Here is a 19,032-nt window from a genome sequence, read left to right on the forward strand (position 1 = left end):
GGATTCGACCAACTCTCTGGTTGGCCACTTTACATTCAATAACGAGAGGGTCGTCATGCGGCCCCCTTATTCCTCCTAGATCCTCTTCAGTGATGACAATCTCAGGAAATGTATATTTGGACGGTCGTTCTTGGTGAACGGAATTTACATCTAACCGCCTTATATTATCTTTGTTGCCCCTAATAGTGGGGCCGCCTCCTGAGAAGCCGCCTGCAATGGTGTAGACGACTGCATCATCTGTATCGGAACTGTCGGCCTGTTGATTCTTTTTGGCCGACTGCTTTTTTGAGGAAGTATTCCCCGTAGATTTCTTGACATAAGTGTCAAGATCACCTTGATCAGCCAAGCGGTCTAGGTACCGCATGAGACTAATGCAGTTGTTGGTGTGATGACCAATGTCATCATGATAAGCACAGATTTTGTCTTGGTTCCGGTTGCTCGCAGAACCCTTCATGGGGAGCGGTTTCTCAATTGAGAGCCGTCCCTTTATTTCTTTTAGGATAAACTGGTTATCCTTGTTAAACACATACTTTGGGGAGTATGGTTTGAATTCCTTTTTCTTCTTGGCCGGCTGTTTAGAGGAATCAGCCGCCCAGACCCCTTTTCTTTTTTCATCTTTGTTGGACGACTGTTTCTGTCGTCCTTCTCTATTGTCGAACCTCTTCCCGTCCGACTGTTTCATTGTACACAGATCAGTCGCCTGTATATAGGCTTCTGCTTCAATCAAGGCCTCTTGAAGAGTCGCCACCCTTTTTCGAACTAAATCAAATTTGAAGGTAGACCCGTCTTTGAGACCTCTAAAAAAGTCAGTATAAGCTACCTCATCCGGTAACCCTTGAATCTGTATTCTCATCAGGTTGAACCGCCTGATGTAGGAACGAAGCCCCTCCTTTTCACCCTGCTGAATTGTTCCCAAATCAAGGGTCGTTTTCTTCGCAGGGATGTTCATTGCAAAGTTGGAGGCAAATAAGTAAGCAAGCGTCCTGAAACTGTTTACACAACCAGTCGGCAGGTTGCCGAACCATTGCTGTGCAATTCCCTTGAGAGTTGCTGGGAAACACTTGCACCAAGTGGGATCATCCAACCCTTGAAGGTACATCAGGTTGGTGAATGCCATCAGATGGTCTTCCGGGTTAGTAGTGCCATCATAGGCGCCTACTAAAACATTTTTTACTTTGGCCGGCTGAGCGGCTTCAGTAATTTCCTTGGAGAAGGCCGACGGCTGTTCACCAAGTCTAAGCAGCCGTAGCTGCCAGTCCATAGGTTGGACGTTTTTTGCTGCAGGTCCACCAAATGGAGGTGGCTGCATAAAATATTGTTGTTGCGGCACAAATGGTAAATTTGGTACCGCCTGCGCACTATGAAAGCCAGACTGACGGGAGGTGCCGCCTGACTGACTCTCATGGTACGACTGAGTTGGCCTCATCGAGGCATTTCGCAAACTGTCCTGAAAATTTGAAGTAGAAGCCGACTCTGATAATCGGTCACTCTTCTTCTGCTCTAGCAGGTGCCGAGCATCTGTGAACGTTTGCCTTGACCCGTCCGCCTGAATATGACGAACCGGTTTCCTATTTCCCGTAGGATAACGGAGTTTTGTGAAATCAAGAGCAGACGGCTCCCGCTTCTTAGATTTAGGATGGGGAGTCGCCTCTCGCCCTTGAACTGGCTTCCTCTTCAGTGAAGTGGAAGGTTTTTTGGCCGCCTGCTCTTTGACTGAAGCAGGCGGTTTTTTGTTGATCAACTCTTGGATCTCTCCCTTGAATCCCCTCATGAAGGTCATGAGTTCGTTCCTTGTGATGGGAGCAGACCCATCAGTCGGCTGTTGCCGAGCAAGCGGTGCGCCTGCTGGCTCGCTTCCTGTTTGAAGATACTCCCGTTCCCTTATTTCAGTATGACGGGTACGGCGGGCCCTTAGGGTCCCGTCTGGAGCTGTATGAGTTTCAACTTCAAATTCACTTTCGGTATCATGGTCCGACTGAACTTGAGGGTCGTCTAGGGGACGCCTCTCTTCTGGGGTCGGTACAGACTTGGATGCCATCTCTGAAGTACTCTCCCCACAGACGGCGCCAAATGTTTCGGGGTTTTCTGATGTCCTGCGGGAGAGTTACAATTCCGAGACTGGAACCGGACGCCTGTACCTGCAAAATAACGGAGACTCCTGAGAGCTCCGCCTCCAACGGTCAAGTTAGTACCTGATTAAGGAGTAATTAATACAGAAATTAAAGTAATAAGGTCTCTCTAGGTGAGAGTATTTAATGTAGGTAATCTGCCTTGCTAGCGAGATCAGCCGGTTATTAGTGTGTTCCGTAATGTTTCTCCTCCGTTCCGTTAATTATTCGGTCCCTGATTAATGAGGATTAATCGAGTATTTATAGCCTTGGGAAGCGTGCAACTCTCTAGGTTTAAGGTAAACCTAGGGCCGATCGGGCTTCTAGACTGAAATGGGCCTTGATGGCCGGTTGTCCCATTTGGCATGGGTGGACACGTGGCGTGTCTTAAGTGGTCCGTGGAGGACGCGTGGCGGAACCTGGTTGGTCCACTTGTCAAACGGCGCTTGGTGGATAAAAATCCCCTAATCACTTTGGTTGGTCATTGTTGGACAACTCATGATAAACTATAACTTGAATTGTATTAACTATAACTCATGTACTATCAATCAAATTATGCCAATACCGACATCTATTGGTAATATTAATTATGAAAGTAACATACAGAGATGGAAAAACAAACCAAATTCAGATAAGCTAATGCAAAAACACAATGTCGATTCCCCAAAAATGTTGAAGCTTATACCAAATATTAGATTAAATAGCCAAAGAGCCTTACCTCTTGCAACAACCTTCAATTTGCATCAAGCTCTCTACAAAATCAAACAACAATTTCTAAATCTTGTTAATTGGGGGTTTCAATATAATGCAACAAATCAACAAAATCAGAATACTAAGAATAATTATTTAAAAAAAAAACCACAATATGATAGAAACTCACTAAATGTGAAGGTGTTTCTACATATAAATTTGATGATGGAGTACCTATGTTGTAGAGAGTTAATATTGCATTGAGAGATAAGTGAACAAATACCCATAAATCATCATTATCATTATTATAATTATGGGCAAAATTTGTAACTGAAAACATGATTTAAGAAAATTAATTTGTGGGAATTGAAGAGTGGAGATGAAGAGGAAGAGTTGTGGGTTTAATTTGCTGAGGAAGAGTTGTGGGTTTAATTGAATTTTGAAGCGGTTAGGGGCAGTGGCGTATCCAGGAATTCCAAACTGTGGGTTCGGAATTTTTTAAAAAATGATGATCATATATTAACTAAATATTCAATACATAAGTTTTTTTTTTTTTTTTTTTAATTACACATGGATGGATTTTACAAAAAAAAAAAAAAACTACAAAAGCATTTTTCATAGTTTGAAAGCGTGCTAATACATTACTACTTCTATAAATCTATATTTCTATTGCCAAAAATCAATATTACACATAATCAAAACCCAGGATCTAAGGAGGAGGTTCAATGCTCTAACAATCACTCCCTTACCAATGTGCCAGGCTTTGACATTTGATTATTTATCTCACATAAATTAGTTTTAACCCTTATTTTTTTAAAAAAAATAATTAAAACTTATAATTTTTTTCCGAAAAATCTGTGGGTTCAATGAACCCCCCTAGATCCGCCCCTGGTTAGGGGATTATGAAGAGGAAGATTTGTGGGTTTGCATATACTCCGTATTAGAAATTAGAAATGAATGTGTAATAAAAAGGTAATAAAGGTATAAGATGATTATGTGTCTCACATCAAGAAAAAAAAAATATTAAAAAAAAAAAAAAGGAAAATGCAAATATGTTTGTACTACGTTACAATTTCTTGCTCTTATAATTATCCAATCAATAATTTTTTTTATAAGTTTTAATTAATATTAATTTTCTGTCAAAAAATATTAAAATTAATATTATTATGTATTGTTATTATTATTGGTTTTTTTAAAAAATGTAGTATTATTATTTATTTGAAATATTTATTATGAATTAACTACAAATTCCTTTTAATACTAATACGAATATGTGGCACATTTGATTGGAATAGTGAACATGTGACACATTGAATTGAAATAGTGAACACTTGGACATTGGATTGGAGAAGTGAACATAGGATGAAGACATGTGTGTATTATGGTTAGAGTTTTTAAAGACTAAGTATACATGATTCTGCTTATTTTGATTCGTATTTGAGTACAAGTACAACAATCCAGAGATTTTTTAGTGATGTTATTTGTGAAGACTAGTTTACAAAGTAAAATGGAAAGACTAATGTCTCACATTACTTGCTTTTGTATATAGAAAAAGATCTTACTAAAAATTTACAATTGGCTTAATCATAGATATGCTTAATCATAGAAAAAAATTACCAAGAAGAATTCAAATTTAATTCTGGAAGCACAAACTTTTCAAAAAGATGAGATCAACTTAAAGGCTGTGTTTTTAGGTTACTCTTATCCGAACTTATTTTTTCTAAACTGGACTTATTTGAACTTATCAGAACTAAACTGATGAATTCATTTAAACTTTTTTTTTTTATTTAAATCGAACTTAATTGAATTTTTTTTGTTTGAATAAAACTTATTTGAACTTTTTTTTTTGAGGGGAACTTATTTGAACCTATTAAACTTGAAATAAGTGGAATTTAAGATGAACACTTTGTGTAAAACCAGCCCAATTTACTCCGCTGGATTCAGACAAGCACCTGTAAAATCATTGTTTCTTTAATTTTTCATGTTTTTCTTTCTCTTTCTTAGGCCCCGTTTACTTCACCTTAAAAAAAAAGTATTAAGTAAAAATAATTGCAGTAAAAATAAGTTCAGTTCATACTCTCTCCCTGTTTTAATAAGTGTAACAGTTTGACTTTTTTCACTATTCACATAATGACTTTGACTTGATTAATTTTCTAATATACTCCCTCCGGCTCTTTATTACTCACATAATAAAGAGAAAGTGGACGTTAATAAAGAGACGGAAGGAGTATAAAAAACAAATGTTATTGTATAATACATTGTTGGATTCATTATAATGTATACTTTCATAATATCAAATTTCATATAATTTTACTAACATATAATTAGATATATTAATGGTCAAAGTCGTGTCTCGATATGCGTGTTTGATCAAATTGTAACACTTATTAAAACACGGGGAGTAAAATTTAATTTCAGTTCAATAAAAATAAGTTTAGTTCAGTAAAATTCAGTTTTCTTAAAGAAGAATTATAATAGAAAATCAATAAAAATAATTTAAGTTCAGCAAAAATAATTTCAGTTCAGTAAAATTAATTTCAGTTCAGCAAAAATAATTTCAGTTCAGCAAAAATAATTTCAGTTCAACAAAATTAAGGTGAAGAAAACAGGGCCTTAATTCTACGTACATATTAATCATACTAGTACAACCTAGTCAAAGTTAAGTTATTTGCCCCATGTGAATAGTGTGTCAAATTTTCAAGAATTGAGGTAATATAAGATTTGTGTTAGGGAAATTAATTAAGAGACCAAAAATAAAAAATATGGAAATTCAAAATCGGCCTATGTCAGGCAAGGCCTTCTTCAGCTCATGTTTTAACTGTACTACTACAGCATGTTTAACCTTATTTTCAAAGATTCCTCTCCCAAGAGTCCGAACTAGCGAAGTAGCTAAGTACGAATATAACAAACATGGCTAATTATTCAAAGATATTTGAGCCCCAATCTTCACATTCAGAACCCTTTTGTATTTCTATTGATTCCGTTTTTGGGTTCAAGAATACATAATTAAAGTGAAATGTGAAACTCAACAATCAAAATTGCAAGCATAACTAAATGGACACTTCATGATTCATAATTATCCTGCAAGCTGCTACAAAAATCATTACCACCTAAACGTTCCTTTTACATATCGGGATCTGAGATTAAGATGAGAGCACAGCCATAACATCAGATGCCCGAAGCACTATGTAGTCAGAACCTTCTTTGCCCTTGAACTCACTTCCTGCATACTTGGAATACATCACTGTGTTTCCTGGTGAAACTGACAATGGTTTTCTGTTTCCCTCCTCATCCAAGGGACCAGACCCAACGGAAATCACCTGTTCCACAAAAAATTTGTAAGCATTAAGAAATAGGCGGGACTAACACCCAAACCCGGCCACCCCTAAACTCCTAAAGAAAGGAAGACATAAACAAACACAAGTGAGATTGGAGATAATTACAGTGCCAATTGAGGGCCTCTCCTTTGATGCCTCGGTCAACAATAAACCTCCTGCAGTTTTCTCTTCAGCCTCAGCGACCTATAAGTTCAGGCACCAATAGTATTCAATAAAACATTCAGCTTCCATCAAAAGTACGAGAATTATAAAGAAAAATGCATGCTCCATTCAATTAAATCTCACAACAATTAGAAAAAGATGGAATATTTGCAAACATGTAAATCCAAGGATGATGGAGTCAAGCAATTGCTTCATTCCAAATCCCTTTGGATTATCATATAGGCACAGACCAAAAGTAATAAACCCCTTATAAGTCTATTTTCTAAATCATCAGACTATTGATAACATTAGATACTGCACCGTTGAATCCAATAGATTTTCTAGTAATAAAGTCACCATCTGATTGTGCCAAAACTAAACACATGGAATTTTCTTGTATTGCTCATACATCTAATCAAACGATTAAAAAAAAAGAAACATAACAAAACATGGCAGGTGATAGTGATAAGATAAAACACCCAAGGGGAGATTTCACAAATTAGTACTTGTATAAAAATTGATAATACGGAACTCAAACACTGACCCAAACACTGACCTTAATGAGAACTCTCTCGTTCAGAGGCTTAAGATCCTTTATTTCATCTGTCTCAAGAATGCCAATAATGTCGTCTTCCTTCAATAGCAGATGGTTTGTCCCATTAAACTCCAGCTCAGTCCCTGCGTACTTGGAATATACTACCTGGGTACCGGTCTGCACCAAGTGAAGAAGACAGAAAAACATTTGTCAACCAGCAAACAAAATGTATTAGCACCGAAAAAACATTTTTTAGTCAAAAATAAGTACCTTGACACCGATTTCTACTTTGTTCTTCCCAATAGTCCTGCCCTCTCCAACAGCTACCACTTCGCCAGATTGGGGCTTAGTCACAGCTGTTGAGGGTAGCAATATTCCACCAGAGGTCTTCTCCTCTGCTTCTTTGATCTTGATTAACACTCTATCAGCCAGAGGCTTAATTTCAGTATACTGTTCAATTTGATCAACACAATGAGTAGATCAGTAATTTATCAAACTTTAGTAGAAAAAATGTTTTTCATTAGGCAATAACAATCTACACAATACTTAAGGACACTTTTGACATCCAAAAGTGCTACATGCCTACAAGTGTCACTACTCGACTATGTAGTATCCAAGAACAAAACTTACACCAAAAGTTCACGATCAATCTTTCTTTTTTAAATCTATATTAGTGTATTTTTTGAAAGAAAAAAAAAAATATAAATAGCAGCTAACATTCAACCTCAAATTACCTGGAAGCCTTGTGCAATTATGCCAAGGAATGGGGTTAGTACTTAGTACAACTAAACAGCAGCTAATAACCCAATTCTAGCAAATATAATTTCACACTATCATTTATAAATATACTCCATTCATAGTTTCAGCAAATTATGGTCTAAAATTAGATTTCAGCTATTAAACACCAACAAAGAACGTTAATAATATCATAGGCAACAATAACCCATGCGTTCAAAGATAGAAAACTGTGGGGCCAATAACATCAATAATGGATGACATAACAATAATCTCTCTTAACTTTAATTAGTCAACAGACTCAACACAAGCTGTCCACAGGTCACAAAGTGAGAAGCCAAGGCACCTCTTAATGTAGAGCAGTATATTATACAACTGATCAGAGATTTACACAGAATAGACAATAAAAAGATATGGATCTTAAACTTCAACCAAAAAAAAAAAAAAAAAAAAAAAAGGCTTATATACTATAGCAGAGCACCCAAAATCTAGACTGCTCCTAAAATTAACAAATCTCAGTTGACAAAACATCTACAAATTACAATGATTTACTACTTTAGAGACCTAAAAACAACTCTTCACTAAAAAAAGTGACAGGAAGGCTCTCCTCCCAGAACCTCGCAATCAAACAACTCTAATTGGTGGATTGCTTTTGCAGCTCAACAATTTAAACATTAAAATCATCGTCTACCAACACACCATAATGCACGGCTAGACGCCTAGAATCACATCAGCTTGCACCAACCTCGTAGGAAAGAAAAAAATGAATACATGGAAGCAACAGACTTTAAAATAATACACTTCATCCCCAATTATACTACCATCCAATGCATTCAATAATGTCAAACAATTAAACCAAATATTTCTACACTTCATCATTGCCTCCAGAAAACATCAAATTGAATACTTATTCCCCAATTATCCTCCCATCAAATGTAATCACCAGTTTAGAATATTCAAGCCAACAATTATCAAACTTCGTCATTATTTCTATCAAATATCAAATTGTCTACTTAGTCGCAATAATTCCTTCATCCAATGAAATCACAAATATAAAACACTCAACCTATTCAATTCAACATCATTGCTAGATTGACTACGACAACCAACATATATAATCATGCCACAATCACACCTAGAATCCTTAACAGGAAAATATCAAGTAACATTCCAGCAATTAAAACAGTTCTTGGACGACAAATCACATGCAAAACTAACTTACCAAAGCATGAAAATCAGCCAAATTAAATGAAGCAAAAGTACCTTAGGGGCAACAACAGTAGCAGCTTTAACAACGAGAGGGCGGAAAGACCTCTGGCTAAGCCCTTGTCTCAACGGAACAAAGGCGGCAACTTTAAGTGATGAGGTCCTAAGCTGTTCAAAAGTGGGTAAACTCCTGCTTGAAACAGTTGCTGCTGTAAGCTGGACTGCTGCCATTTTCCTGCTTCCATAATTCAAAATTAGCAACAAAAAATATTATTCCACTAACAATAATGCAGAGCATATACAATACAATACAATCCACAATTCAATTTTACCAAAAAAGAAACCCCATTAGCAATCATGTGCAGATAAAATTGAAATTCAGCATAAACACAACATCTCACTAGCAAAAAAAAATCGAAGAGAATTACTATACAATACAATACAACCCACAATTCTGAAATTAGTAAATTAAAATTCCATTAACCAATAATAGGTAGCAAATACTTTGTAATCGAACAATACTACCCACAACATAAAATTGCCTAAAAACCCCATCAACCCATTAGCAAGAATGAGCAGAAAAAATTGAAATTAGCTCAAATAATACACATTAGTGAGCACATACTATACAATAATACCCAGAATTCAAACATAGCTGATTAAAAATTCCCCATTAATCAATTAACAAAAACAAGCATAGAAATTCATGCATATATTGCAACAATTTCATCCAAGAGAAAAACAGATAATTAAACATGTATTGATATTTAATGAATGACTAAATACCTCTTTAATTGGTGAATAGAGATGTGCAAGAGCGAAGTGAGTGAGTTGAGAAGGATAGAGAGAGTGAGAAAGATTAGATGATGGAAGGATAATGAATGAAACCCTAGAAGTTTCAAGGAGATTGTTTTGTTTTTATGTTTTAAAATTGGTTAAAGAGGAGAATTCTAGAATTGTAACGTTGGTTGGGTGGGTGGCTTGAATGGTTGATGGTTTGAATAGATGGGTTAATTGGTCTTTGGATGGGCTTGCATTTCTTGCCCAATTCTCAACTTATTGTTTTGTTTCTTTAACATCCATCGGAGGTATGGTTGTATCCATTATTCATTGTAGGTAGGGGAGAGCATGGGACGGGTATCCGTACCGTTGGTACTATCGGTTCGGATACCTGATAACCAAAATTTCTAAAAGTGATATCCATAATCCGAATTGATAAATTCGGGTACCCGAATTTTCAGATCGGTTATCGGGTACACAATAGGGTATCCAATAATGATAATTAAACTTAAATATGTAGTTATTATGATATAATTTACCACCAATTAACAGCAATATTATATGATTTTGACCAAATTATTAATAATATTACTAATCATTGATATTATAAAGTAATTATGAATTTTAGTAAGAGTTTAGATTTTAAAAAAAAAAAGATTTAAGTAGGGAAAAAAAGCAAAAAAAATGTTTATCGGATCGGATTGGGTAACCATTAATTTTAAAATGATACCCAATAATCATACCCGATAACAAATTATCGGAACGAATACCCGAACAATTATGGTTATCGAATCGGGTACCCTAATTTTGGGAACGGTTACGGATCGATTTTTCGGGTATGGGCACATTATATGGAAATATAGTTAATAAGTTGGGTTTGGATTGGTTATGGATGGATCGGTCACATCGGATTTGTGTAATGGTTAATCAGTGTAGGATCAAATCGGATTGGCTTGAGATTTCAAGTCAGTTCATATTCGGGTGTAAAAAGATAAATGTTTAATTATATTTGAGTTAGAGTCAGTTTCAACTCATGTCATGTTAGGGGGTTAGGGTCTGTTCTCATTGACTGAACTGAACTGAACTGAATTGAATTGAACTGAGCTGAATTGAACTGAGCTGAACTGAAGTGAACTAAACTGAACTGAATTGAACTGAATTGAACTGAACTGAACTGAATTGAGCTGAACTGAACTGAACTGAACTGAACTGAATATTTTATAAGAGAAGGAAATTAGGAGCTGAACTGAACTGAACTGAACTGAGTTGAACTGAACTGAACTGAATTTCAACGTAAGAAAACAGGCCCTTAATCTTAGTTTGGTTTGAGTCTGCATTAGTTTGGGCCAAGTTTTTTTTTTTTTTTGGATTTGGGTCGAATTTGGATCGGTTGAGTATCGAGTTCTTATTTCATGACTAACGTACTTTGAGTCACTCCAAGTAGCTTGTCTTAAGTTAGGTCAAATTGGATTGGGCGAGGCCGCGAGAGTATGTTTATAATTAATCTAAAGATCGAAAAAAGCCTCGTCTTTGAATCAAGGTCGAATCTCAATACAAATCAAGTTCGGATTGGATAAGTCTAGGGTCTATGTCAAGTCTAAATAAAGAAATTACGAGTTCACCTAGGTTTGCATAGGCTTGACTAATAACAGGTTTGATAAATTTTATTTGAGTTCATTATGAGGAGTAGGAATTGATTTTTTTTTAAAAGTAAAAAAGAAATTAAATAGATATATGTAAAATAACAGTTTTATTTAAGAACAACAAAGTTTTTAAAAGAAAATTGGAGTATGACTTTTATTTAGGTTAAAAGGATCGGAGTGATTTTAGAGAAATTATTAGGCCTTTAATCAAATTTGTCCTTTTTGCTGCCGATTTCCAACCAATAGTTAGGCCTTTGATCTCATCTTATATTAGAGATTGGTTTGTTTTATCTTATCCTAAGTTTTTTTTTTAAACTTTTATCATAGATTTCTTCTCATAATCGTACACCTTATATGATTTTTTATTATTATTTTTTTATTTTTTATAATAAATATCTTCAAGGATTTTCCACAAAGAACATTCTTCAAGACTATAGCTAGGAAAGCATCAAATTCGTAAATATAACTAATCAAGAAATTAACGAAAATAAGCTTGATGATCTGATGTTAAATAAAAGACAATAACATTCTATAAATATATAATTAACCCGCTACTATCTCTAATAACAATAACGAAAGTAAATACTAGTGTGGTTCATACTTATAATTGCTTAAAGAATAATTCGTTACTCCTAACAACTAAAAATAATTGGCAAAAACTATAATTAACAAACGAGCTCCACGGCAAGTCTCTTGGTTTTGTCTCCACAACTTGAAGCCGCACCAAAAGTCTTCTCAGAGACATCCAATAGACAAAACTCTTTGCCAACGCAAGCCTACCAAAATTAAAAACCGAAGTTAAAACTCGTATAATAATAATAATAATAATAATAATAATAATAATAATTCGGATTATGATATGTAACGTGAAAAATATATGTACCTTAGTAAGGATGCTCTTAGCATCATTGGCACTTTCACAAGAACCTTTCTCAAAAGAGCCACAAACACCTTGAGGTGCACCAAAACTAGCGAATTTTATACCAGAAATTGGCCTGCCTTCACACGACAAGGCTAGTAAATTTCCCTCGTACGCATTCGCGCAAGCTCCTCCTGCTCGGACGGTCTTGAAGTTAACTCCTGTTGGGTTCCCTCCGAGTTCCTCGAATAGAACAAGGGTGTTCACGTCACTCCTTAGGAAAGACCGTGGTACATGGTACCTACATATATGTAACAAATAAAACAATTAATTTAGAGTTCAACATAATGTACGTATGTACAAAAGTGGTATACTAGTTAAAAAGACGCGAATTTATTACTCTGTTTGGATGGGTTTGCCACAATTGGTGAGGCACTTGTTGTTATCATATTGACCGCGGTAGTTACAAGGTTCAAGTGTACACCCGTCATTATCCGATACATAGCTAGGCCAGTACCGTCCAATGCTCAATCCGTTAACCCAAGCTTCTCCCTTGCCCATGCCACTTAAGTCCACCACGACGGGGTCTGTTCCCAATGGTGGCTTAAATGTCGTCTAATTAAAATACAATCATCGATCACAATTAGTTATATTTCACGTGACAAGTTACATACATGTAACAATAATAATTAGAATAAATAAGACGAACTAATTAATTAAATTGCGCGTGTTATTATTACCTTGTACCATATCATTCGAGTGTTAATGGGCATGCCATGGCTAGTCCTCCACTTATTGACATAGAGTGATTTTTCGCTATAGAGATGGTCATGATCGAGGCCTTCCAAACCAGTGTGGTATGTCCAAGCATGGTTAGATAAGTCCTTGAGCACGGCCCCTTGCTTTCCAACTAGCTTCACTGGACCGGTTATTCCGACCGGTGTCAAGTCATAGAATGAACCATAGTTCTACAAGCAAAAGATTTACAACTTTAGGTTTAATTTACATGTAACAATCTATATATATTTGCAATTTCGTATGCTAATAAAATGTGTACTATACCTTAAGTCCAACCGTGGCACTAAGGAGTGCAATTATGTTCTTCCCACTTCTCAAATTGACCTTCTTCTCAAAAGTGTAGACATAGGCAGAAGTGTTAACATATTCGTATCCTACACGAAAATAAAATAAATAAATAAATTAGATTGTGTTACATAGTTAAATCGGCTAAAAATCAAGTAAATATAATATAGTCATGTAACGAAATTAGTATCGATTTTTACCTAGTTCGTGGCCATTAACATAAACATGTAGAACATGAGCACTTGAATTGATATTAAGCTTCAAGTCGCCATTACTCAAAAGTGGATCATTTTTCTCAAGGTGGAAACTAAGAAATCATAATTCGAACCACAAAAACATATATTAGTTCCAATATATATGGATAGATCTAAAAAACGACGAAATTTAATTTTTGTACAATACTTACGTTGTAATGTACCACAAGTAGTCACTAGAGTCATTAGTAACCGCCTTTTGTTCAAGGAGAACATCCATAGCAAAGTCACCTTTACCGCCTTTGGCAAACTTACCAATCCTTTCACGGGTCCAATTCCAAGTAAGAGCACTTGGTTCTTTTTTGGCTCCATTAGGTATCTTTGCCACGATATTAGTTTGTGTATTCACCTATAATCAATCAAATCGATGTTAATTAACTAATTTGACCTAATAGTTATAAAATTCACGCTATATATGTGAATGTGCACGGAAGTAAAGTCTCACCTTAGCGGTATTGTACACTTCATTCTTGCAATCGGGAAGGATACTAACGGACCAAGCAGGAATGGTAAAGTTTTTGCCATTGTATGTTATTGTTGCATCATTGGATGTGTTATCGTTGTTAATAAAACAACTCGAGATCACACTAGTCTTGTAAGTTGTCACCTAAACGTATTAAAATTACAATAAAGTTATATATATACGTCTAATTTCTAATGCAATTCATATTATAAACATTAAGTTTAATTATTTGTGTACCGTAACATTGTTGCCCAAATCAGTTTTGGTAATGTCTCCATAGGTGAGAACTTTTTCAATTGAGTGCAACACTGCATGAAGTTCCTTGAGATGGCCCCACTTAGGTTGATTCAAATTTCCTACATTACAAATCATACAAATTAAACACATAAAATTGTTAATTATGTTAGAGATATGATATCATCAATATCGGAAAATATATATGATATATTTTTCATATTGATCTTATTAGGAGAATAACATATTTATCTATATTTATGTTAAAGATAGTAATAAGATAATATATCTTTAACAAATTCTTCAATTGATTTCTTAGAATTAATCGACATGTATTATGTTGTTGATGAATTAGGGTTAGATACCGTATTCATCGAGGGGTGCATCGTAGTCGTAGCTCGTAGTGATGTACGGACCACCAGTAGTTCTTCCAAAGTTTGTTCCACCATGGTACTAAAATTAGAATCACAACTTATTAGCTATATATGGTAACAATTCATTAAATTTTCGAGCACGTACGAATTTTCGAGAAATTGTTTATTTACCATGTAGTAATTTTGTACAGTGCCTCCTGTTTGGAAGAAGCGTGCAACTGCATAGGCAACATCTTCAGCAGTCCTGTGTGGAAGTTTACCTCCCCAATTTTTGAACCTATAATTTCACGTTAAATTAACATAAACATATAATTCATATTTTATTTTTGAACATAATTTAGTATAGTGGGTATGTAACATAATTAAACATTATATTATAATAAGTTATATAATCAACTAACCAGCCGGTCCAATTTTCGGTCCATATCTTGGGACTGTTGGGATTGTTTGGAGTGAAATCGTGACAATACCATCCATTGCAAGTATTAATCTGATTTAGAGAAATAAATGTAATGCAATTAATTATGAGATTAGATGATAATCATACAATTAAATGAAATAATAAATTTGTTGATTTGCTAAGATAATAATAAATTTGTTGATTTGGTAAGATTTTATAATATGTACCATTGGTTGGGGTGCGTCACTTTGTTGGCACATAATCCATGGGACACCAACGTTTTGAGCTACGGCCATCTTTGCACACCAATTGATGTATCTTTTTCCGGCGTCACCATAAGGATCCATGATATTGCCGTATTCATTCTCAATCTATCGTGTCATTAAAAGAGAAATAAAACAATTCTTTAGCATATATAATTTACAAATTCTTTTATTAGACGGTCTAACAATGATATATAATAACTGAGACCATATTTTATCCTTTAATAAATTCGGGTTATTCCATAGATAAACAAACCTGGGTTAGGATAATCGGGCCACCTTCAGGGGCTAAAAGGTTCTCCTTTTTCACCATATCAACAATCAATGTTGTGAAAGTTTGCATTTCATCCTGTTACAATTTATGATAATTTTAGACAAACAAAAGAATATTGTACGTCTAAAAAAGAATATGCATGATAAATTGGCTAATTAAGGTTTACCATAAACACTTTGTTATCAGTTCGAATCTGGATCCCAGGCAAGTTGTGCAACCATACGGGAAACCCTCTATTCAAAACAAGTCATATGTAACACATATTAGGTCGCAATATAAATTATTCGCATACTCTAAATAATAAGATTTAGTTGTCCCATTACTAGTTCTAACAGCAAAAACAATGTATGTCTATATATGCTAATATTTAGAGATTATGTATTTACCCGTAATTCCATTCAGCACAAGCGTATGGACCGATACGAAGAATAGCATATAGTCCAGCCTGTTTAATGGTCTTTAGAAACCTTATAAGGTCGTTCCTACCAGTGAAATCGTACTGCCTTCGAACTGGTTCATGTGCATTCCAAAACACATACGTTTCGATGGCATCAAGACCTCCCTCTTTCGCTTTTCTGATTAAATCCGGCCACATCTATCCCAAAAAAAACATCATTAAAATCATTATAAAATAGCTTTATTAAAAAAAAAAAAAAAATTGTCACGTTGATAGTTTAACAATAATGTACCTCAGGAGTACTTCTCGGATAATGAATGGATCCCGAAAGTATGATTTTACGCTCTCCATTAATGAGGAGAGCGCGACCATCATGAGAGACAGTCGTACTTAAAATTGAAGGCGTGAAAATTGTGACAATGGCTAAGAGAATAAAAATCATATGAGTCTTCATCTTTTTCTTTGAACAGAGAAAACACTTAAAATTAACGATGAATAATGAGGAATTTTGAGCTAATATTTATAGGCAATTAGATATCATAAGATCTTTTTTATAAATATTATCTTTAATATCTATCTACTTTTATTAGCATATATATATAACTGGATAATTTATCCTATTGGATAACAAATCAACTTAGAACTTTATCCTCTAATTTGGTAATTACTTCGTATTACTTAATCTATAATACGGAGTAGTATATTATCTATATTATATATCTTTTCGTGTGTATATAGTTATAATTTGGTTTTTAGTAAAAAATAAAAAACTAATTTGATCTTTTTTAATTTTTTTTTATGAGAGTTTATTTTTTATTATCCTAATTTAATTAATAAAAAAATTAGATGTAAGAGTTTGTTTAATTTTTAATAGATTAATTTAAAAATATGTTTGTAAGTTAAGAATTTAAAGTTAATTTAATAAATTTTAAAATATGTGATTCTAAAAATAAATCGGAAGATTGTCTCTTTATCATCAACCAACCAAAAGATTTATTTTTTTTAAATATAATAAAATTCTCTCTTAAATTAATGCTTCAAAATCCCCATTATTTTATCTTTTGGTACTTTGCAACATATTAGTAATACGACTACTAATTGTATTAGAACTGTGTTAGTTTCCTATTATTGTACTAATTATTAGTTCGTCTTTACTCAAAATTTTTTTTTTTTTTGAACGGTCTTTAGTCAAGATATTAAACATCTTAGATTTATAAAATTACCAAGGCTATAACTTATAAGACTCTCCTAGTATGTACTTTGTATATCTTAGTATTTCATCCCATTTAAAAAACTATTTTTCAAATTGAATCATAAAAGGATTTTTTTTTTTTTTTAATATATATAAAAAAAAATTCTCTCTTAAATTAATTCTTCAAAATTTGCGGAATATGACTTGTAAACGTATTAAAATTGTGTAAGTTTCCTATTTTACTATTGTCTAATTTGGTATTTTAATATTTTTAAAAAAATTAATGATGTAAATTATTTTGATTTGTGTAACGCATGCATCGCGTGCATATAAAAGCTAGTTATATTTAATATAATATCATAGTGGATACCAATCATGTCATGACTCATGAGAGATTGTTATTCACACTCGGAAGTACGGTACATTCAAAAATATTTGTTTGTTCATTTGATGATAAAATGAGCAATTATTATCAAAATGAGCAAAAAAATACTCTCGGGTTCACCATGCACCCAAGTGAATAATTTTTTTTTATCATTTATCTGTTTTGTAAAGGAAAAATTGTCAGGAACTACTCGCTTAACATGTTAATTTATGAACAACTACGTGTTTAAAGGTTTTATAAAAAAACTACCCTCAAATTTAAAAAAATTGGGTAGCACTATCCTTTTTTATTTTTCGGCAACTAATTTAATTCCGACGAATGGGGCCCATTTGTTATTTTTTCTCCAAAAAAAACATCATCACCCTTGTGTACATTAACCAACTCTCATCTTCATTTTTTTTTTATCATAACTCTCATCTTCATTGCAAAAACTCAACCTAAAAAATCAATTTTTTTTTGTAAAAATCACCAATTAAAAAGGAAAAAGAAAAACGATTTAGTTCACAAAAATTTGGTTTTTGGGTTGAGTTTTTGCAAATAAGAGAAGGTTGGTTAAAATATAAGAGAGTGAGTATGTTTTTTTCGGACGAGAAATTACAAATGGGCCCTTTCAAATGAAAAAAAGGTAATGCTAACAAACTTTTTAAATTTGAGGGTAGGTTTTTTTTTTTTTTTTGTTTTTAATATATATACTTTTTAGGGAGTAGTTCACTAATTGACCAAGCAAGTAATTCATAACAATTTTTTTTTTTTTTTTAAAATGAGGTTTACTGTTGCATATTACACAACTAGAGTGTACCCGTGCAAAATGCACGGGATATATAAGAAAAAAATATATTTAAAATATAGAAAGCTGATTTTGATGTTGTAATTTAGGCTTGAGCTATAATGGTTGATTTTGGATTGGTCGGTTCTGTTGAACCCTAATTAGCTCTGTTGTATTGAGTATTAATAATCGTATTAATAATGTGTTGACACCTGTTGTGCTATGCTGAAATATGATATTCTATGCTTTGCTTAGAAGCTTAAAAAACAGAGTCTTACTCTTTTATGTCGGTGGCCATGCAATGCTATTATGGGGTTTACTTTTTCAAAGTTATAGATCGAGGTTGCCCGTTTAGTATTATAGGAGTTACTCGTGTTACTCGGTTAGTGTCATATGAGTTAGTGTCTTGCTCTAGGGGTTACATACTTTGTTCTGTTGCAAGTAGTTATTTGTCGAGGCCAGTTGTACATTTTTTTTTTTGATGATTAAAGATGTGGAAAATGTTTGGAGGGTAGTCTCTAAAAAAATGCATATAATTGAAGGGTTGGGGATTTAGAGTAGTATAGTGAATTGTTGATAAAGGAAATGTATACTCGTGCTAACGCATAACATATATTATACTATGTACCAAAAAAAAAAACTCATAAAACAAAGTGAAATGTTAGTACGTAGTGTTTTTAAAAAAATGAAATGTTGGGGATTTTGAGTGCTATATTGAATTGTTGATAAAAGAATTGAATAATTGTGCTAATGCAAAAAAAAAAATTAAAATGTTAGTAGTAGTCATTGGGGAAAAAAAACAAAAAGAAAAACAAAAAGGAAATATTGAATGGGGTAGTTATTGATTTAAAAAAAATATATAATAAAGTAGTGGGATTGGTAGTTATTTTTTTCTTTTAAAAAAAAAATGCA

General features: G+C 33.7%; 2 protein-coding genes across 2 annotated transcripts; both read right to left on the reverse strand.

Annotated features, from left to right (window-relative positions):
* Window positions 1–5,688: 5,688 nt before the first annotated feature.
* LOC110715747 (20 kDa chaperonin, chloroplastic-like) lies at window positions 5,689–9,715 on the reverse strand. Its single transcript, XM_021894355.1, has 6 exons — window positions 9,540–9,715; window positions 8,811–8,988; window positions 7,083–7,262; window positions 6,834–6,989; window positions 6,242–6,319; window positions 5,689–6,118 (listed from the first exon to the last, which is right to left on the reverse strand). The coding sequence occupies exons 2-6, from the start codon at window positions 8,982–8,984 to the stop codon at window positions 5,942–5,944; spliced, it is 765 nt and encodes a 254-aa protein (XP_021750047.1). The 5' UTR covers window positions 8,985–8,988; window positions 9,540–9,715; the 3' UTR covers window positions 5,689–5,941.
* Window positions 9,716–10,767: 1,052 nt separating this feature from the next.
* Window positions 10,768–16,264, reverse strand: LOC110715964 (beta-galactosidase 15-like). Its single transcript, XM_021894583.1, has 17 exons — window positions 16,070–16,264; window positions 15,767–15,975; window positions 15,547–15,613; window positions 15,363–15,455; window positions 15,071–15,214; window positions 14,845–14,933; window positions 14,615–14,720; window positions 14,435–14,522; window positions 14,073–14,191; window positions 13,818–13,979; window positions 13,525–13,721; window positions 13,319–13,425; window positions 13,098–13,207; window positions 12,776–13,003; window positions 12,436–12,650; window positions 12,060–12,336; window positions 10,768–11,952 (listed from the first exon to the last, which is right to left on the reverse strand). Exons 1-17 carry the CDS (start codon window positions 16,229–16,231, stop codon window positions 11,842–11,844), a joined length of 2,484 nt encoding a protein of 827 aa, XP_021750275.1. The 5' UTR covers window positions 16,232–16,264; the 3' UTR covers window positions 10,768–11,841.
* Window positions 16,265–19,032: the final 2,768 nt, after the last annotated feature.

This window comes from Chenopodium quinoa, unplaced genomic scaffold (genome assembly GCF_001683475.1).
Source record: "Chenopodium quinoa cultivar QQ74 unplaced genomic scaffold, ASM168347v1, whole genome shotgun sequence".
Lineage (NCBI taxonomy): Eukaryota > Viridiplantae > Streptophyta > Magnoliopsida > Caryophyllales > Amaranthaceae > Chenopodium > Chenopodium quinoa.